General features: G+C 42.6%; 2 protein-coding genes across 5 annotated transcripts in view; one reads left to right on the top strand and one right to left on the bottom strand.

Moving 5' to 3' along the window:
• LOC307256458 (serine/threonine-protein phosphatase 2A 55 kDa regulatory subunit B gamma isoform) overlaps window positions 1-6,614 on the top strand; it is a gene marked incomplete at both ends in the record, with an annotated part of 30,737 nt that extends 24,123 nt beyond the window's left edge. For both annotated transcript variants that reach the window (XM_080035415.1, XM_080035414.1), the window contains 3 exons: window positions 2,061-2,230; window positions 5,191-5,282; window positions 6,320-6,614. In XM_080035415.1, the coding sequence (XP_079891541.1) occupies window positions 2,061-2,230; window positions 5,191-5,282; window positions 6,320-6,614 (557 nt within the window). The remainder of the gene's footprint in view (window positions 1-2,060; window positions 2,231-5,190; window positions 5,283-6,319) is intronic.
• Window positions 6,615-9,869: 3,255 nt separating this feature from the next.
• On the bottom strand, window positions 9,870-19,177 carry wfs1b (Wolfram syndrome 1b (wolframin)). Of its 3 annotated transcripts, XM_080035407.1 has the most exons (11): window positions 19,149-19,177; window positions 18,393-18,473; window positions 15,424-15,819; window positions 14,268-14,344; window positions 13,818-13,962; window positions 13,518-13,691; window positions 13,318-13,398; window positions 12,936-13,096; window positions 12,588-12,824; window positions 12,075-12,193; window positions 9,870-11,497 (listed from the first exon to the last, which is right to left on the bottom strand). In XM_080035407.1, exons 3-11 carry the CDS (start codon window positions 15,815-15,817, stop codon window positions 9,955-9,957), a joined length of 2,931 nt encoding a protein of 976 aa, XP_079891533.1. In that variant the 5' UTR covers window positions 15,818-15,819; window positions 18,393-18,473; window positions 19,149-19,177; the 3' UTR covers window positions 9,870-9,954. The 3 variants fall into 3 exon arrangements, with proteins under 3 accessions (XP_079891533.1, XP_079891532.1, XP_079891531.1); XM_080035406.1 differs by lacking the exons at window positions 18,393-18,473; window positions 19,149-19,177 and adding an exon at window positions 16,691-16,805; XM_080035405.1 differs by lacking the exons at window positions 18,393-18,473; window positions 19,149-19,177 and adding an exon at window positions 16,643-16,736.
• Window positions 19,178-21,573: the final 2,396 nt, after the last annotated feature.

The following is a 21,573-nucleotide window of genomic DNA, read 5'->3' as shown; positions in this document are numbered from 1 at the left end:
AACACTGGATTTTCATTTCTGCCTGCACATAGTACGTACTGGTTGCAGATTGTGAGGAGATATTCACTGATTTTGACAAAAAGTGACTTTGACAACAAGCATTCTCCAGAACTGTGGACTGGAAAAGTGAGACCTTTAAAGGGTCAAAATGTCTGATGCGGGTACTTTTACATTGTTTTAGCCTATGAATTTTTTTAAAGCATTACCAAAAGGTTTTAGAATAATGTTCCACCTTTAAGACACCCATGTGTTTCAAAAGTACATGGTTTGGCTTTTCTAGCACCATGTCTCGAGGATCCAGATGAAATATCTCAGCAACTATTGAACAATTGTTTTATGTATTTGCGCAGACATTTTTCCAGACGATGGAGAGTGATTTATTTTTCTTTACTGCCACTATGAGGCTCACATTTGTGGTAATGAGTGAAATATCTCGACAAGTAGCCTATTGCATAAATATTTGCTGCACATTTTCATGCAAACCTGCAGGATGAAATGTACACACTTTTGGAGTAAAATAAAAGTTACGTGTGGTAATGTAGTTCAAAGCAGAGATGTATGTATTACGTATCTATCTATGTATTCACTTTGTAGCCAATGAACTGAAGCTAGGTTCATTCATTAGAAAGTACATTATGTATAATGTTTGATTTCCATACACTTTAGGAGCAAACTTGTGTTTCTTTCGATAAAAACTTTTCAGCAATTCATGATATTTATTTTCACTGCACGTCCATTCTTTCATTAGAATAGAACAGGTTACTTCACCCATAAATCTGCTGTCCGTACTTCAATTCATGGCACATTTTCAGATTTATGCTTTCCCAACTTTCCTCTGTTCACTTCTTTTTTTAATTTCCAAGTTCAAATGGCCAGTTTCATTTGTGTTTTACAGCTCTGAGTCACCAGTGCCTTGTTCAGTGGAGCGCTCCCCCAAAAAGCAGCAAGGGGATTCCATTACTGTTTGTTGCAATCAATGACAAATGGATTCTTACTTTGTATTGTTGTCGGAAGGACCTTGTTGTCTGAAAGAACTTTAGAAGAAGAAGATTAATAATGAACAATGAAAGGTCAGAAGAGCTTTTATTGTTCCCTCACAATGTGCTGATTGTGCGGATTGTTAGGACACAGCGACACATGGAGATTCACCTGTATGGTCTGTCTACAGTCAATTTACCCATTTATTCTTTTATATTAGACACACATGATCATCACTCTATGCACCTGGCTTAAAGGAATAGTTAAAAAAAATTATTTTAAGCTTTTTGCCTCACTCCCCGGCTCAAGAATAGTTGACAGAAACCATTCCTGTAACAGTGTATGCCTATTTTGATATAGAAATGGGCAAAGGTAACTCATCCAGGTTAGCTTTGCTCATACACTGGTGATCAAGGAAAGAAGTTCATAAGATTAACTTAACAACATCACTAAATGCTTCTGTTTGCTAGTTGGGGCTTATTTACCACGTTATGTTGCGTTCTATATTTTTACACGTGTTGTCATTTAAAAACAAAATACATACTGGATGGAAACCAGGAAGTGCCCGTGACGGTCATGTAGGTATTTGATTTTAAAATGACATACGTAACATGTGATGTGATGTTGTAAAGTGTATCTTTAGACCTGCTCCCCTTGACTACCACTGTTTGAGCTCAGCTAGTCTTGCAAAGCCAGACCAAACTACAGCAAGTAGTATGGTCTGGAAGCACTCCGTTTAGAGCCGTCTATTCGGGGGGAAACTGGGCTGGCCTGTTTTTATTTCTTTAAACCAATCACAATCATCTACGGCGGGGCTAACCCCGGGAAGCAGCCAATGGAGGCGTAGCGTTGTTTGCCGACGCCAGCGCTTAATAGACGCTGGCGGAAGTGGTCAAGCCAGACTAGAGCTCAGCTAACCTGGATGAGTGACCTTTGCCCATTTCTGTATCAAAAATGCATGCACAGATACTGGAACGGTTTCTGTCGCCTACTCATGAGCCGGAGACGGAGGCAGAAAAACTGAAAATAAAAAATGTTTGAACCATTCCTTTAACTCCCTTTTTCTCTCGCTCCCGCTCCAGTGTTCGAGGAGCCAGAGGACCCCAGCGCCCGCTCTTTCTTCTCTGAGATCATCTCCTCGGTGTCGGACGTGAAGTTCAGCCACAGCGGGCGCTACCTGCTCACCAGAGACTACCTGACCGCCAAAGTCTGGGACCTCAACATGGAGAGCAAGCCCCTAGAGACGTACCAGGTGTGTATCACTCTGAGAAGAGCCAGGGGGGGCAGTGTCAAAATACAACAACCAAAACACCAGAATTAATCTCCCCTCAGGCTCAGCTGCTGTGATGAAATTCTTTCTGGCAAGGAGAAGAATGTAGTCTGAGCGAGTGATGAGTAGTGGAGGATTATTACAAAATTTTCACTTGTAATTCAGTCATCTCCCAGGGGGCTGAAGTCATTATAATGACTATTATGAATATCGTGTTAAATCCTCATCAGTTTTTCTACAACCTTAACCCAGAAAATGCAATATTTTAAAAAAAAATTGTAAATTAGAAATAGATGTGACTTTATTACAATAACTAATTTGTAATTAAATAAAAAATAAAGTCATAAGATTTCAAGAACGATAGTGGAAATTTTTAAACAGCATTTTGTCTTTTATATTTAAGATGACCGATGATGATGGGTTTCCCCAATAAGCCTCTCATCGTATGATCAGGGAAGATTTCAAAGCAGTTCCATGATGTATTAGTCCATAACCAGCTGTGTTTTGATACAGCAGCTGGAGTTAAGCAGGGAGCTAGTTTTCTCCAGGCAGCTGAGACCAGACTCAGTCATTGCATCAGACTGTGATTAAAGCTCAGTGGACTACATCAATGAAGTGAATTGCAGCCAGAATCAACCTGTCCTGTGTCTGCTGTACTTTATGTTTTTTTTTGCCCTCTGTTGACATGGTAACATCCCAGTCATTGACGGACACAAAACTATGTCTGGGTGGATTCTCTGGATGAGACAAGGATTAGGAAACGCTATCAAATGCACATGTAATCCAATCAGCCTAGGCCATTTTACACTCGAAGCAATCTATTCTATTACAACCTTTTTTTTCTTGATATTAGCTGAACTTTTTTCTTGATTTATAATAAAATCTAATAACCCAACGGAACACATATTGGAGATTTTGGACTGTTGTTTGGGTTGGACTCAAAAAATGATTAAACACCTTTTGTGTTCACCCCTTCCGTTAAGTTCAAGAGACTTGGAAACTCTTTTCCGAATCAGCATTAAAGCTGCTCCTGTTTGTTATTACGACAGTGTTGTTTTTTTTCCCAAAGTTTTCTATTAGTCACCCACTGGCTTTCCTTCATTGTTTACTTCATACAGTGGTTGAGATGTTTGTTATGTGGTGGGTGAGTTCCTCCGGCACAGTCTAGTGTTCGAGCACTGACTTTTCGGGCTTCTTTTGGAAGAGAACTATTGGCACTAAATCTTTGCGTTGTCCAAACTGCTGTTTACTGAAAGAGGGCATTGTCATCCTGAAACATTAAGGCATGATTCAAGACAGGAATGAGTCATGGGAAAACGGTTGTCTCTCACAGTCACAGTACTCACTGACCATTAGATTTTTCCCAAACCCTTTTAAGGATAATTGGATTGATTGTGCGCCAGAGTGCAAGTCAGTGCAGAATCACCAGAAAAACTCGCTGTGGCCTAAGTTTTTAACTTTGGAGCGTTAGCTGTGTAGGACGCATCTTGTTTGTGTTCGGCAGCTCATTATGCTATGTTATGTGGGATACACATTAAGTGGGTTTGACGTGCTGTTGAAAATGTCCACATACACAACTATTGTAGTAGTCAGCTTATAAAAAGAGCATGTTTTCTATGTTTGTGTGCTATCTTTCACACTTACACACTCATGTTTGTGTTTCTTTATTCACATTTGAAGTATTTATCAACTCCCTTTATCCATGTGTGTTTAGTATTCCTTCGGTGGATGAGTGTGTGTGTGTGTGTGTGTGTGTGTGTGTGTGTGTGTGTGTGTGTGTGTGTGTGTGTGTGTGTGTGCGCGAACATTTGTGTGTGTCTGACATGCGAAGGGCCCCCCGATACAGCCAGGAGTGGGAGGCTAAAATACACTGGAGCTATTTATAGGCTGCAGAGTCTCCAGTCATGAAGTGATTCAGGAAGGAGGGATACCTTACACCGCTCCCGACACCTAGATCTGCAATGCAGCACAGAGAGGGAGGGAGGGAGGGAGGGAGGAGAGAGGTCTGAGAGTTGTGGAGGGAGTATGTATGAGGATGGCGTGATGAGAGGAGGAGAGAAGAATGAGGGCAAGAGTTTGTAAACGAGAGGATGAGGAAGAAGGATTGAGTGTAGGGAAACAGAGGCTAGAAAAAGGGGGGATTTCAGGGCTATACGGCTTATATTTTGTTAAATTTACAGTCTTATTCCTCCAGGAACAGGAAATGTTGCACAAATCCATGAGGGACCAGGCTCTGCACTCTAAATCAGAGATCATGCGGACTGGAGAAAACGACAACAACGAAAAAAAATCTGAAAAAAAAGACATTGTATCATTTCACCCCGAGCAGAAAGACCCACAGGGGGGGAACCAAAATGTCACGTGTTTTTGATGTACAACCATGAGCCGACCTCATCCTGTTTATTGATTGCGAAGCAGCAACTGTTGACTGCTGACTTTATGCAGAATGTCTAAATACAAAGGAGGCTCAATTCAGAGCACGGGCGGCTGGAGGAAGGTGTAGATTTCAAGCCCCTTGCATCATCCAGACTGGACACAGTGCTGACACAGGCAGGTGGAAAGAAAGTGCAAGGGAAAAGAGGTATCAGTCAGTGTGTGTGTGTGCGTGTGTGTGTGTGTGTGTGTGTGTTTGTACGTGTCAAAGTGTGTGTCTCCATTATCACGCCCGTGGAGGGTTTGGATGTTAATGGATTAAGTGATATGGAAAGGCAGTTTAGATTAAAATGTGCTCCTGGCCCTTGTAGTGCTGAGGGCTTGGGTTGAGTCTCATTACAGTTGCCTTCAGGGAGGTTTGTGTTACTGACCAAAGTTAATGTGTTTTGTCTGCACTGAGCTTCCTGTTTGTGTGTGTTCTGCTTAGTCTTCTATTTATAGTTTACATAGAAAGTCAATGCTAGGGGGTGTGTAATCATATCTACGTGTGTGTGTGTGTTTCTCTCTAGGTTCACGATTACCTCCGCAGCAAGTTGTGTTCCCTTTACGAAAACGACTGCATCTTTGACAAGTTTGAGTGTGCCTGGAACGGCTCGGACAGGTACCTAAAGTGTTTCAAATGTGTTTGTCTTTGTGTTTCTACTTTTACAATGCCTACATATCCCAAGATGAGAACATGGTGCTCTCTTATATATTTTGCGGTACCTTCATTTACATAGTTACTGTGTCTTGGTGGTTTTGGATAATCCACATTCACTTAAATGTGAAAAATGTCCACAGGAACCATTTACTCCAAATGTACTCACAGTTCCAGACATTGTATACAATGTCCTGGATTAACCAGGATTAACTACGAATATGTAAAAATATAGCATTTGCAGAACCTCTAATCCCTGTATAAAATATGATGCATTGTTACAGGTTAGATTACTCAACAGTAAATAAAGCAGTCAGGGGACTACTTAATGAGAACAGCAAATCAGTGAAAATAATACCATCTTTATATGGTTATTTTAAATGCCTTTGCTGGACTCCGATTACCTGGGAATTTAGACAAAACAATTTACAACAGGCAGACCATCACGAAAAGTACAAAAATCAAAGTTTATTTTGCTTCACCATCGTCATATTATCCTTATTAATCTTACGTAGCCACATACACATTACCTCATTGCGATGCATCGTGTGGCCTCTCTTTCACATGCTCGCAAAGATCGTTAGGACAGAAGGCGCTGGTGTCGTAAAACAACAACTGCTTTTGTCCAAAGGGGCCACAGCAATCAACAAAAACGGAAATGCCTAGCTACTTTGAGTAGAACTTGACTGCAGCACACACACCTATATTTTTATAGTATGTTATTTATTGGATCTGAATACATGTTCCACCATAGCTGTCAGCACCACAAATAATTAAATTTCTCAAACCTCACCAAGTGAAACTTAAATCCTCTGCATATCTAAATACCCTAGTAGCTGAGTATTACTGACCTTGCCATGTTTTGAGAATGTGACACTTTATATCTATCCAGATAGTGGAGGGTTAAAGTTCAGTTGTATTCAGTCTCCACCAGTTTAACACTTCAGGAAGAAATGAAGGTCACAACTCCTCCTCCTCCTCCTCCTCCTCCCTGTTTTCAGCGTCATCATGACCGGCGCCTACAACAACTTCTTCCGCATGTTCGACCGGAACACCAAGCGCGACGTGACCCTGGAGGCGTCGCGGGAGAGCAGCAAACCCCGGGCCGTGCTGAAGCCCAGGAGGGTGTGTGCCGCCGGGGGCAAGAGGCGCAAGGACGACATCAGCGTGGACAGCCTGGACTTCACCAAGAAGATCCTCCACACCGCCTGGCACCCCACGGAGAACATCATCGCCATCGCAGCCACTAACAACCTCTACATCTTCCAGGACAAACTCAACTCTGAGTTACATTAATGAAGGGGCGGATGTCTGCAGCAAAAAAAAAATCAGTTTACACACACAACTATGCCAGAATGTACACACTTAACGGACATATACACACACCCCCCTACCGCCCCACTCCACCCACCCCCACACAGGAATATGCCTAACGCATCCACACGCGCACACACATGATGAGAAAACCCACATCTAGGTCTTCTCTTTGACACACTCCCTCACCTCCTCCCATCAGCCTCCCAGAACTGAAAGGACCTAGAAAAAGGGCTAGAAAAGGGAAACAGGCTGGATTACGCAGTGGATTATGGGCTGCGTAATGAGTCTAATAAATTGTGGATTTCTTGATTGTTAACCCCTGGATTGTGCTTGATGGTGTGTTGATTGCTACAGCTCGGCTTCTGAGGGGGGATAAGGTTGGAAAAAAACGTTTACATGCCTGTCTTTTTATCATTATTTCTTTGTTCGTCATTCTTCAGGCATTTTTCCTTGTTCCTCCTCCTCCTTCTCTCCCTCTCTGTATTTGTGTGCTCGAGCATAGCCTATTCTTATCCCTTGCCCTGCACTGTCTTGTGCAACAAAAACCCTTCGTGGTTGTCTACAAGTGGCACTGATAGGAAATGGGGCATTTATATAACTGTTTGTTTAATTTCATATCAGCGACCCGTCTTCTGTTTTTATAACTTCTTGTTAAAGCGATGTTTATGATGGTGGTTATGATAAAGATTGGAAATGATGATCTGTGATATGAAAGGATGAGTTCGGGACCCCTCCCCTTAACCCAGCTGCCCCCAGACGCCGCTGAGCCTAAACTGGACTGTGTTCAGTGAGGTAAGACATTTACAGTCCCGCAGACAAAAGCTATGAAGGTATAACACAGTGGCCTAATGTGAGGACACACACTAATATCTGCTCCATACACTGTGTTTCAGTCATAGATATTTCTTCAACATCTCCGATTGTGGATTCTGCTTCTGGTCCGGGGCTGTGTCGTGTGCTACTTTGCCATTAACTCAAATCAAGCAAAAGAAATCACAATAAATAATGATTAAAAAATAAACTCAATAATTCCAACAATCAAGTAAAAAGATGCTGCATGTAAAAACCAATTTAGCCTAAATGTTTATAAATTGACTGACTTGGCTGCCTTCTTAACCAGTTAGACCCAGCTGTACAAAGGCTTCAGGGGCCCCGGGGCCCCAATGCAGCACGAGTAACCATAGACAACGAGCTGTCCTACCTTTATTTGTGTCTTTTGACACTGAAGCATGTTTACCAGTGTTCGGTTCATACACTTACATGTATGTTTTGAATGAAGCCGTCCTTAAATCAGTTTCTACTCGACTGGAACTGAGAACCAAGAAGAATGGGGAATGTTTCAGTAATGTTGTACTCTTAAAGAAAAAGAAAAAAAAATCAAAGGGCCTAAATGGTGTCTGTATATATCAACATTTTTGACATACAAGTTTTTTTCTGTTTGTTTTTTACCTCCATAAATGGACTCGATCGCCTGTATCGATAATTGCCTCAGAAGCTGCAGCAGAGAGATGATACATGAATCTTTTCAGCTCTCCTCACTTGATTACTTTTCTGATGTGCAAAAGCTTTTATTTTTTAAAGAACAGTTTCTTTTTATCCTTTTATTTTTGTCAATTTGACTCCACGTCCCGACCAAACTAATGTTGATTCACATATTTTTGTGTTAATGTATGTTGATGGCAAAATTGTCAAATAGACAGTTATAAATAATGTTAATATGTTTTTTTTCTGAATAAAGATTTCAACGAAATTGCATCCAACGAGCGTACATCTGTGATTTTTATTGCAATGCAATTATGCAAGACTGATAATAATTGCCAGTGCCATTAAGGAAAATGGGGACCCTTTATGACTGCAATTTATATTGGCCAATAAAGGGTCTGAGATAGATTGCAGTGAAGTCATGTGGTCTAAGGCGCCACCTAGTGCCATTACACACCTATTACATCTGGAACCAATTACTTTGCCATATGCTTCCTAAACCTTTACTGCTCTAGAAGCCTGTAGAAAATGATTCCTTTAGCCACTCATACACTTTTAAAATAATGACACATCCAGCAGTTATAGAGCAACATAGCATTCATTTTTAGTTGTGTGTGTGTGTGTGTGTGTCCACCTGAATGTGTTTTGTTTGAAACCAAATGATTAGCACTTCCTTACGTTATAGCAGGAGAGAGAGCTTACAACCTTAAAATACTGTGTTTAAAAGGAATACAATGCAATGAGTGTTGAATAAAAGCAGCAACAAAGATAAATGCTCTCTTAAGGTTTATGAGTCACAGTACAGAAAACAGTAGTGACATCCTAGCTTAAAACACAAATCACGTTGGGGGCAGCAAATATTCAATATATTAAATCTCTGCACAGCAGAGATGGAGGCAAAGAAGGGAGGAGGGAGAGAAACAAACGGTACACAAGATGCAGACAAGCTTAGATACCTGCTCTGTATTACATACAATCAGAGATAGAGATGAGCCTTTCAACAGTTAAGGATTAAAGACATGATTTAGTCTATTGTCTTTCAATTTCACTCTAAATCTTTTAAGGCACTTGAAAAAAAAAATCCTAAAACAACCATTTCAAATGTCACACTGGACATATACTTTAAAATGTTAAATCAAATCAAGCTCGACAGCAAAGGAAACACTTACGAGTTATTGTCAAATGTCAGCATTACAACCTTCTGTGTAAAGAAAGAAAATAAACCTTTTTTTCTATAGTTTGTAAAACACAGACGCAACAATGGAGTTAACAAAGTTCAAGGGAAACTGTCAAATGTAAATACTGATGATTTTGGCCACATATATGTGATAACCATACATATAAAAGGAGAGCAGCTGACTTAGTGTTTGTACAACGAACAAACAAAATCGAAATAACTTCATTAACTGAACTTAAATTGGATGAAATGCACAAGTGACCACAGCTTAGAAGGTCCTGTTATTCCTACTTTAGTGTTACACAGTAAATTACTTATTTCTAAAAAAACTTTGTTGTGCTCTCCATTTTTGTAGACTTAATTTCATTACAGTATACTATGTATTCTCACACGTTGGCTCAAAAGCTACAAGAATGCAAACACACACTCGCGCCAGTTCAGATAGTCTGACCCTGCAAATAAGTCCAACCTCTTACAGTATGAGGTATCTGTAGTAAGGTCAGAACAGTGTATTACAACAATCATTACTGTTTTTCAACTCTAACAGTATTATTATTATCTCTATTTCTCCCAGAGGTGTGTGTGTGTGTGTGTGTGTGTGTGTGTGTGTGTGTGTGTGTGTGTGTGTGTGTGTGTGTGTATGTGCTGGGTCTCCTCCCTCTAGCCGTCCTCCTGTGTGACCATCTCTGTGTCAGTGTCTGAGTGTGGCTCCAGCTGTGCAGTGAGGAAGGGGTTGAAGAAGAAGTCAAAGCCAAACTGCAGAGCGCTCCGCACCGTGCGCCTCCAGTCGTGCTCGATCTTGTACTGCCTGCGTCGGGGCTGTATGGCGTCTGCACAGGACAGACAGTGGAAGGCCTTCAGCTCAAACACAGGCCACTTGGAGCCTAGACGGCCCTCCAGTATGGTGCTGAACTCCACCAGGCTGCCCGTGTTCAAGTGTAACAGCACCGACTTGAACTCGTTGCTGGCGCGTAGGACTATGTCTTTAGTGGCATCTTCGTCTTCTATTATCGTTCCGTTCTTGGTCTTCCTCTCCAGCGGCATGCCCATCGTGACCTCGAACTTGTAGTGATCGAAGCGTTTGATGTGGCATTCGTGCTTGGCCAGTTGTTTAAGTTTACAGAGGGGGTCTACCGGGGCAGGAGCCGGGGCAGGCAGAGGCCCCGGCTCAGCTGTGTCGTTCTTCACGTCCTCGCACAGCGGATAGGGCTCGCCGTACAGACAGCGCATCCAGTTCCCCATAAACACAGGCATCAGGTTGATGACCGAATGTGGCCCGTTCTCGATGGCGGTCACACGGACGTATTTGAAGCGTCCGGTCCAGGTGACGCGGTGTCCCTCCAGGTGGGAGCAGAGGATCTGGGTCTGGGCCATGTTGGCTTCTTTCCAGGCCGTGGGCCCACACAGGTTGCTGTACTCGGGCCACGTCAGGGTGGAGTTGTAGACCTTCATGCCCTCGGACCGGTACACGTACATCCAGCAGAAGAGCACCACCGCGCTGAGCCACACCAGGATCAGCTTGACTATGCTGCTGCCCGACAGAGAGCGGAACACCTTGATGGGGTTCAGGCTGAAGGACGTCCACCACCTCAACACCACCGGCACAAAACATATCGTTAGGGTGACCACCATCTTGGTCACCTCCAGGGCCAGGAACCATTGCAGTAACTGTACGATGAGAATTACAGCCAGTCCCAGACAGAGTACAGGGAGGGCAAACAGGAAGAGGAAGTAGCCCACGCAGGTGCGGATGAGTCCTATGGTGCTGGCGTTGTTCAGGAACACCAAGCACAGCTCGCACCAGGTGAAGCAGACCAGGTAGGGCACCAGGCACAGGTAGGTGCCCTTAAAGCCTTTCATCTGGGCCATACGGAAGAGGAGATAGAAGAGGTGTGCGTAGAGCAGACAGGGCATCCCTAGGTTCAAGGCCAGCGCGTCCCCCAGAGGCACAGTGAAACATGTCATGCCGAGGAGCCTGAGGAACCAGAGGGAGTCAGGCAGGAGGTGTGTGAGGGAGAAGGCTCCAGAAAGAACCTCTGTGAGGAGCGCTCTGCGGGCAAAGAGCTGAGCAGAGGCATGGAGGCTGAGGAAGGCTGTGACGGTGAAGAAGAAGGCCACAGCAGCCAGCTCTGAGCACGGGATCCAGGATTTATCAGCAACAGGGAAGGAGAAAACCACAAGGACCACAGAGAGCAGGAAGTACCTGGGAAAAACCAAGATGGAGATGGATCTTCAGGTTCAAGAAGTTCAATAAAAGACTAAAAGGTGGAGTCAACGATTCTGGACGATGCTTGTTGTCAAAAGCACTTTGTCAAAATCAATGAATATCTCCTGTAGATCCGCTACCTCTCTGTACTGTGTATGCACTGGAAAATAATCCAGTGTTAATGCACAGCCTAGGATCTGTAAACGGGCATGTTGCTAGCTAAGGTAGGCCTTTGTTAACTTACCCTTTGTTTACATACTAACACAAGATTTTTTCAGTGCACACAGAATACAGACAGGTAACCGATCGTGATTTTGATAAAAAGTGATTGTGACAAGCGTTCCCCAAAATCGCTGGCTCCACCTTTAATGGTCACCTGTTCATTACAGTAAGAGCTTTTTAAAATACTGCATTATTGTTTTAACATGACAATGCTAAACTACAATGCGGTCAAACTAGAAGAACCTGAACAAAACTAAACTTTGTATTTGCAAACAAAACAGAGCAAACAATTAGAAGTAGTCAAATGAGCAAAGGAAATGATGTGTTGTCATGGAAACAGAGATGTACTGACAGATAAGGCTCCAAGTGGGTCCATCCAAAGTTAGTCTCAGCCTGCTCCAAATCCAGACCTGGTTCAAAGTGAGTCAGCAGATCTGTCATGGCCCGGAAATTCTCCCACGCTTTTGAATTCTGTAGATAGAGATGTCCATTAAAAATCGGAAGCAATACAGAGTTTTAAAACTACAAAACTGAGCTCTATAAAAAGTCTTCAAAAAGGAGTACCGTAATTTTCGGACTATAAGCCGCGACTTTTTCCCCATTTTTCGACCCTGTTATTACACAGCACAGTATATGTTCTGTACTAGCTACTATTGCTCTAAATGGTAACACTTGAATAAGTTATGCCAAATATGCAACTTGTTTGTTGAAATGTTAATAAATGGGAGCTTCCTCAAGCAGCCATCTCTTTCCCGACAATCCCCTCTGTGCACGAACTCTTACATATGGTAATTAAACATTATAACACCTGCGGCTTATAGTCCAGTGCGGCTTATAGTGCGGAAAATACGGTAGTTACTTGTACCTGAAATACCCGCAGCGTGCAGATGATCATGGAGAAGAAGGAGAGGTAGAAGACCAGCAGAGGGATGAGGAAGATGAAGAACTCGATGGTGAGGTTGGAGATGATGAAGAAGAAGATGAGAGCGTTGACGTGGTGCGTGGGGATCAGGGCGCTGAGCCACTGCATGCCCGCCCGCGACGCCCAGTCTATCAGGTGCTCCTTGATCTCCAGTAAAGCGTACAGAGGGAACTTCAGCAGCTGGGGAGACCAACATGGAAAATTCAGTAAGTACATCATTTTACTACCTGTGGAGAGAGGAAACAGTTACAGTTATGTTTTAGACAACTGGTTGGATAAAGAGCCTCCTACCTTTTGGTTTAACGGTAATTCATCCGGATTCTTCACAATGACATAATCATCGTCGTCGTCGTCATCCCCTCCTGCTGCAGCCATGACAGGCGAGGGTCCGATACCCTGAGCGTACTTCTTAGTCATCTCAACAAAGTCGTCCGGACCCACGTGAGAGCTGGCTTCAATGACACACAAAAGACAGATGTTGTACGTTAACTTACAAGCAAACAAATGTTCATCACAAATAAGTAAAACTAAATATTTACTGTCAAATCATTTAAGGTGGATAAAGGAATAAAGTACAAATTGTAAATAAAACAGTTGTATCAGTTGACACTATGTTCCCTGGTTTGGTTAAGACGTCCTACAAGTTGGGGTCAAGTTTCAAAACCACACGTACCCTCGTTGGTGACCATCGTCTCCAGGACTCTCCTCTGTTTCTTGGCAGAGCTGTTCAGTGGGCCCGGGGAGACCGGTTCACCTGTAAATACAAGAGGGGTAAACCTAATTCCTTTTTACCAGCAACTACTCTGTATTTTTCAATGCCTTGCGTATACTACTATAACTACAGCTTGTATACATGTAAGAGCTGTGCAATACCCGGCTTTGTGTGGACGTGTTCAACGTTCTCCAACATCTCAGAAACAGCCACCGACTTCTTCCGGTCCGGGTTTAACTTCCAGTACATTAGCAGAGCTGCTTTCCTGACTCCCCTCTCAAAGCGCGTCTCTGTGCACAACTTCTTCACCTCCTCAGAGTTCTCCAGAGTGATGCCTGATGAAAAAAGAAAATTTACAACGCTTATGATTCACAGCTGTTCCCGGCACCAGGAGGAAAGGGCATTCTAACCCTTGATGATTTCAACAATAGATTGAGGGCATCAGGGTTTTTTTATGGTACCTTTCCTAGAAGCTAGGCACTGCTGCAGAAGTTTGACGGCGTCCTTGCGTCCTTGTTTAGCCGCCTGGATGAGCCACGTGACCGCCGTACAGTGATTCAGCTCCTCATCTCTGTCTTCTGCCACTGCCAGGAAGTAACGTCCCATCTGGATACACACACACACACACACGCACATGCACACGCACACGCACACGCACACACACACACACACACACACACACACACACACACACACACACACACACACACACACACACACACACACACACACACACACACACACACACTTAGATTTGCAAGGCAAGGAGTACAGTGACTGAGTTGACTCATGCCATGTCCTTCCCATCGATATGTCATTCTTAAATACTATGCATCAATACTCATCTGTTCTGTTCCCACCATATGGTCACTAAAGTCAAAAGCATTTGCAATATGTTGGTGGACACTGACCTTTGTCTGTGCTCTTGCGTCTCCTGACTTTGCTCTCTCCTGCAGAACCTCAAAAGTGACCTCTTCCTCAGGTTCTTCTTAAGGAAAACAGAAAATAATTTTATAGTAACACTTTACAGATGTCTTTTAAAAACAGGGTAACCATCTACTACATATTCCTAATGTCAAACCAAATGATTTCTTACTATAAATGTGTGGCTATTAATGATTTGGTAAAGTATCTCTTTTGTGACCGTTTATTCATACATTGACTAATACAGCTTGAATCGGCTGAATCATTTCAAGTGAAGGTCTACAACTGACAAATAATATATAAATGTGGATATATACTTCACATCAATGCTTTATTTTACTAGCCTTAAGATGGAAAAAACAAATGTAGATTGTCATTAGGGACATAGAGTACTTTTTTCTTCTTCTCATTTTTCCCTTTAGAACCCTATGCACACAGGTTCAGATAAACATCAAGAGGCTGGCCGGTGATCCCAGTGAGTAAGCTGAGTCAGCTCCTTCCAGAAACCGCTTCTGTCCTGATAAGAACATCCCTGTGGGTTTCACAGTCATTCTGCTTTCGGCTGGTGAGTTCTGCAACTCTCAAATGCCACTGCCTCACTCGCGCTACAGCAATTAGACAGGGAGACTTTCTAATCCTTTCCTACTAAGGGAAAGATGGAGGTGGCATTTTCCATGACCCAAAACACCCACAGTCTGTAAGTGATACTGGGGAGTGAGGTGTTGTTCTGTCTGTCCACACACACACACACACACACACACACACACACACACACACACACACACACACACACACACACACACACACACACACACACACACACACACACACACACACACACACACACACACACACACACACACACACACACACACACACACACACACACACACACACACACACACTTGCAAGGCAAGGAGAACTGTGACTTGGTTGACTCATGCCATGTCACACACAGTCAGCTGAGCAAGAGAAGGCTGCTTTACATGTTGTGGGAAAATGTCAACAGTTGTTATGGAGACGCTGCAGTACACACAAACTTGTGTCATCTGCACTGATTGGTGCAGGAGGAAACAGTGAGGTAATGATTTTTTGATTAAAAGTGTAAAAAGGTGAAATAAGAAGGTCATAGTTAATTCTCACCCGGTTCAGGTGTGGGTGGAGGCTGTGGGGCCTTGGCAGCAGATCCAGCATTATTGGATCCAGTTGGTGGATTCCCAGTAGAGGCTGCATTGAGCTGAGATCTGCCCACCTGAGAGGGGCTACGGATGGGCTGGCGCAGAGGGGAGACAGGGGGTGTGGATAGGGAGGAGGACCGGGAGGAAAGAGCTGGAGTAGTCCTAGGGGAGGCAGTGGAGGGAGAAGATGAGGGAGGGGTGGCAGGTGATGGTATGGTTAGTCTAGGTTTAGGGCGCACTGTGGTTGGAGCGGTCGTGGTGGGAGGTGAACCCGGAGTGGAAATACTTGGCCTCAAGGTAGAGGGAGAAGGGGGGCTGGGTCTGGGGGCAGCCGGGCTACCGGTCGGCAACGGCTCCATGGCTGAAAAATACAACACATCAGACAACAAATCAGTCAAAAAAGCTCATGACAATCGCCAAATTCTTATAATATTATTTTGAGTAGGAATATTGGATTGACACACCAGCACAAAGTAGTGACTGCATCGAAAGGTTATTGGATCGATGGATTTCATGAATGTTTTGAGTCTAAGTAGCTGACAACCCAGTCTTACTGTATGATATTAAACATGACCTACAAACCTACATAGTCTTACATTGACAAGACTTGATTTAGCAAAACTAAAAATAAAAAATTGTGTCAGCTAACAGACACCTGTGGCAGTCAGCCATGTGCCAGCAGATTTAAATTCCAACCCAATGTAGGCTACCCAACACTAACAGCAGAAGAGTCAATACAAAGTGAAGCAGCTCGTAAAATCCATATTGTCTTTGAGTTTGGCCTGGTTCAGCCGTGTAAGACATTCTGTTTGGTTAAAGTATCAGTCTATTCTAGACGTTATCAAGTATCAAGTGAGCCCTGGGCAGTTATATGAAGGAGGCGACATCCTTCAAGCGCCCTGGCTGGAAAAATTATGTGTCCTGTTGAAATTTAGGCTACAGCGAGGAGGCTCCAATGACAGCGGTCGGGAGGACATGCAAATAATCCCAATAGTGTAGTGATCCTAATTTAGCTACCGTTTGTAAAACATGTCCACTAATGCAACGCTTTGCACATAATGTACAGTACATTATGTAACCAACATACAGACAGTGACATCTGTGACAGGTGGGTACACTAACCGGTGGTTTTGTTGCTAATGCTAATAACAAATACATGTCAGTGCCAGCTGTTGTCAGCTCACCTTTGCCACGAGCACACCACTCTATTTTAAGTCCTCTTAATATCTCACTTCCTTTGCCTCTCAGTGTCCCAAGTCATTCTTCCCTTTCGCTTTCTGTAAAGTCAGCCTGTCCGCTGGTTCGGTGTGGTCAAACTCCGAAATCACACGACTTGCTGCGAAGTCTTGTCTCTCCACAGCTGCTTCACTTCACGGTCACGCCCACTTTGTATTCTGAGTATTGTGATTGGACAACGCATAGGAATCGTTTTCTCTACATGCGAAATGATTGGCTCAAGGGACATGCAGGTCAAATAATCCCCTCAGTCAAGATCAATCAAACTTGGATATGTTATTTTTTTCTACAGATGAGTTGTTGAATCCTGAAATGTTTATGAAGGACAGTTATTACAGTTATTTCGGCACTTCAAACTCGTTTAAATTTGCTAAACTGCTAGAGTACATTTCCCTTATAAAGCTTGAGTCCTGTCTTAACGTCTTCTTTTGTTTTTATTGATCATAACTCGATTTCTTTTGTCTGTTTGCAAAAACGTAGTAAAGGTTTTCTACCAGGAGATGGCAGTAGGCTACATGACATGTTTTTTTAATTGCCCAATATAACCTATTTCATTCAATATTTCCAAACAATCTTTACAATTAGGCTACACACATTGTTCCTTCCACTTTTCCCTTTTTTAATTCCAAACATAATCTATAATTAATAATTAATGTGATGAAAGAAAGTCTATAAAAAAGTAACAGTCAGTAAAATAAAGTATTTTAGTCAATGAGGCTTGTAGGGGGAAAACAAAGGCTGTGCTAAGACATTTTCATGCTAGTCGTGGGAATATAGTGTTGGCACATTTAAATCGTATAAGAATTTAAATTGGTCTTTCAAATTGTAGGGAGCCAAAATCTATCCTGGTTATAATTGGATTTTCTGTAGGATTTGATGTTTGTCTAACAATTATCACACAATCCAAACTAGAAGCTACTGAAGTTATGATTATTAATTATTCCAAACAACCAATCAAATATGTCATAAAGCTGTTAAAGCCTTCTCCTAAATCTGGATTTTACATGTAATATTTTTTGGCATTTTTACCCTGTGGCTGCAATAGCCTATTGATTGTGCCCAAACATAAGTTAGACATTATGTCCATACATGTACAATGCAACCTGCCATCTGGAGAACTGGAAAAACAGACAAGGAAAGGAAAACATTAAAGTTCAGATAAGGGGGACCCAGGCTATAAAGGAAGGAGAGCAGACAGTTACAATACTTATAAAGAGAACAGGCGAATGGACTCAGGGGAAAGATTGAGATTAAAGTTCAGGTCTGGGAATGAGCATAGTAGATACCACACTGTGGGGAAATAAAGGGAATGGGGGCAGTAATTGCTTAACTGCAGCTGCATTGAAGCATTTATGTAAATGGCTCTCGATTAGTAGATTAACGTAAATCCAGTTGAGAGGATAAGCATAAGCAAACCTTTATGCTGGTTTTTGGTCTTTCACATGCACACAGTACATCTGAATTAGGCAATCTTTTTATTCTTTTGAAATGGGCTTAGGCACACATGCACCCACGTACACAATTCCCGTCTAAATTAAGCAAAAAGCAGCTCAAGACATATCTTTGTAATAGTGAGCTTGTTATGAGTCCAAATCTATTGATTATGCAAATCTTCTTGCAGATTTCTGACGTCACAATCAGGTTTTTCTTTCTTTTTTTAACCATATTTATTTAGAACCTGGCACTAGATTTACTTACCTATGTAGTGCTTTCTCCAGGGTGCTGCTTTCTCGGCCAGGTCATTCTTGGAAAAGAGATTCTAATCTCAATGAATTTTACCTGGTTAAACAAAAGACATTGATATTTACAGAGGTGATTAAAAATGAAAACAAGATAGCCTTTTTTTTACCTCAGTCTGCTTGTTTATTTCTCACTCCCCTTCAAGGTGAAATTACTTAGTCTAGAGCTCAACTGTCCCTCATCGTCTTTTCTAATCTCATACCTGGGACTCCTACTGTGTCATTTTCTGCATGATACAACAAAGTAGAGAGGATTGGTCCAAACCCTCTTCGTCTCCCTCTGTGTGTAGGATACAGGTCCCTGTATGTACATTCCAGGCCCAACCTGAGGTCTCCCCTAGCATTGGAAATGACTCTTGCAGGAAGAGAGACCTGAGGAGGACGAGGAGGTATGGTCAGTAACCATAGCGACTGACTGCAGTAAAGACCAGTGTCTCCATCGCAAACGCAGCCCAGTGGCTAGTCTGACCTTTAAAGTTTTTCCCTGTGGTGATCTGCAATGCTGGATGGACTGCATTCTACGGATACTTAAGTCAATTTGCAAGACCTGATTTTTTTTTTTAAATTATGCACTTTGTACTATGAATATCACACTAGCTTCTTTGTGTTATGAGAGCATGTTGTACTTTGAGGAAATTCTCAGACAGGGTCATAATCCAACTCTCGTAACGTTGGTGCGACTGACTAATTATCTTAGAACATGAACAATCTGTACCTGTTATTAAGAACTGGTAGGCTGGAATCATTGGCACTTCCTACACACTTTTTCTAAGTGTGGAAAACTCAACTCCTTCCATCCTGGCTGTGGCTGATGTCCTTCCTTTTAGCTGCCAGCCCTCCATGTATTGATCTGTTGCTATTTTGAGGCCTGAGTGGAACAGACACAGAGAAAAGAGGGGAATACAGTAAAAGAAGAAATGTTGTAGAAGAGGAGAAATTGTATGCATAGTGGGCTTTAGTCACACCACTCCTTTACTTGTCGCTGTACCTAACATATCTCATAATGCAACTCAATGTCTTTCACTCATTTGAATGGCTCCTAAATGCCCGCTGTTTTCAAAACCCACAACTGCTGTTTCTAGAAAGAGTATCAAGCCTGAGCCACGAAACATCGTCATCAAAATCATTTGTATTTTGGAAAAGCTCCCTCCAACAACCACAGATTACATCACACTGACCGCAGACTGAATACTTTCTCGTCTACATAAGTAAACTGAACCGCATGTGTAAAATTGGTGGGGTGCCCCTTTAACAAGATAGTAAAAACAAATGGCAAAATGATATGTTCTGTTAACACCCTGAAAATGGCACACAAAGCAAAGCAGAATCCATTAGTGTTCATACTCAAAGACACTTAATCCCCAACGTTATTATCATTATGATCACAGTTTATAAAATACAGTGTTTATGTTTAGTTCAAGCCACTGGATCGACACTGTAATCCTAAAATCTCCATAAGTGTCTGCGTCTGAGTCATAGTGCATGTACAGTACTGTGGCTACATTGAAACAAACTTGTAATATGATTCTGGATGTGGGCAGTTATAGGGCAATTGTAGAGCAAAGTATTGGACTGTCTAATGGAACATTTAACAACAGCATTTCCATTAATCCCCTCACAACTCACCCAGAAGGTCAGGAGCACAGAAGAAAACCCACGTCACTCTTGTTCGAAAAGCTTTTAGAAATCAAGGCGCATTCCATGACCACTTTTCTTCCGTTACACGTGATGATTACTTCTTGTTATGTTATGAATTTGTCTTTTTTTTTTTTTCGAGGATGGACCATGGAACATCAGGCTCAGATTTCTTTGAGTGACTAACAGTGGTGACTCATACCGCGGGAAGCCTAATTACACTCACATGAAAGTTTTACATCACCATGTGCACTCCAGGCTTGGGAGCTTGGGGTTTCATTTTAGTAAAAATAGGTCAGTTTGGTCTGTTCTCTGAAAATGAACCCATGTGTGTGTGACTTTTTTTTCTCTAATGTATGTGCTCAAACTAGTTGCTGCATAGACCGATATATTCCTTTATTTGATTCTCTGGTCCCCCTCTGAATATTTAAGGTTTAATAGGTTTAATACGCCAGGAGTCGTGAGTATGTTAAGCTTATTACGGACAGCTCTCACGGATATGCCCGATAACCTAAGATGATTATGTAAAGTTGATAAGAAACAGAGACACGTCATATTTCTGTGTTAATAACTAAGAGATAGAAATAGGCAAATGACTGGATCTGCTGATATGATCACTGCTTCCCATGGTGAAACCGTATAACTTCAGCAAAGGCAGTATAGTAAACCTTCCTCTTCCTAGAGTGCTTTTCAATCTATTTTGCCAACTGTACATCACTTATATAGGCCTACTTCAATTATCAGCCACTAGTATCACCTGACTCTCACAACCCATAGGTTTGTTGTTTTAGCTAAGGGTGAAATATCACAAGGCCTGATCACAAGGTTATTGTGACGTCCACATTAAAAGAAAAGGTCTGTGAATTCAGCTGTTGTTCTTTCAGGGAGAGCATGCGGTACAAAAAGAAAAATAGACTCACAACATGTGGCGGACAACAGTAAAAATGCCACAGGCAGAAACAATTAAGAGAAAGACTCATTATCGCTCTCTGACATAGATTCACTCTCAGTCAATCCTTCACCGAAACAAAACAGGACACACATCCCTCCATCCCGCAACTGCAGTGTTTTTTTGACTTTATCTCTCCATCTCTGTGTCGGTTTGCTGGCCTCAGCAGGAACATGAATGGAGTGCAGCTTGATCCTCCAAACTCACCCCCTTTGCCTGTCTGTTTTACCTAATTCGAAAATGTTACATAATGAAGAGAGCATATATACAACCTAGGGTTAAGAAAATGCCCTCTGGGACTACAACTCTTGATGAGTGAGTGCACAACAGCAGGAAATGACATTATGTAGACAATTGAAACCCATCCCTGACTGTGCTCTCTCCTTCCTTCCACTCCCTATGGCCCATGTTGCCCGGCAGCGATGTGCTGCATATGCTGCAGCCGCAGAAAGCTGTGCTGCTTGTGATGTGTGCGGTGCTGCTTGTGAATGGCAGACAGGCAGCAGCAGTGTGGAGAGGCGGAGACAGGCAGCTGTGCGTAAGTAATGCATCCTCC

This window comes from Ammodytes marinus (genome assembly GCF_949987685.1).
Source record: "Ammodytes marinus genome assembly, chromosome: 10".
Lineage (NCBI taxonomy): Eukaryota > Metazoa > Chordata > Actinopteri > Uranoscopiformes > Ammodytidae > Ammodytes > Ammodytes marinus.
This window is presented reverse-complemented; position numbering and strand designations above follow the sequence as displayed.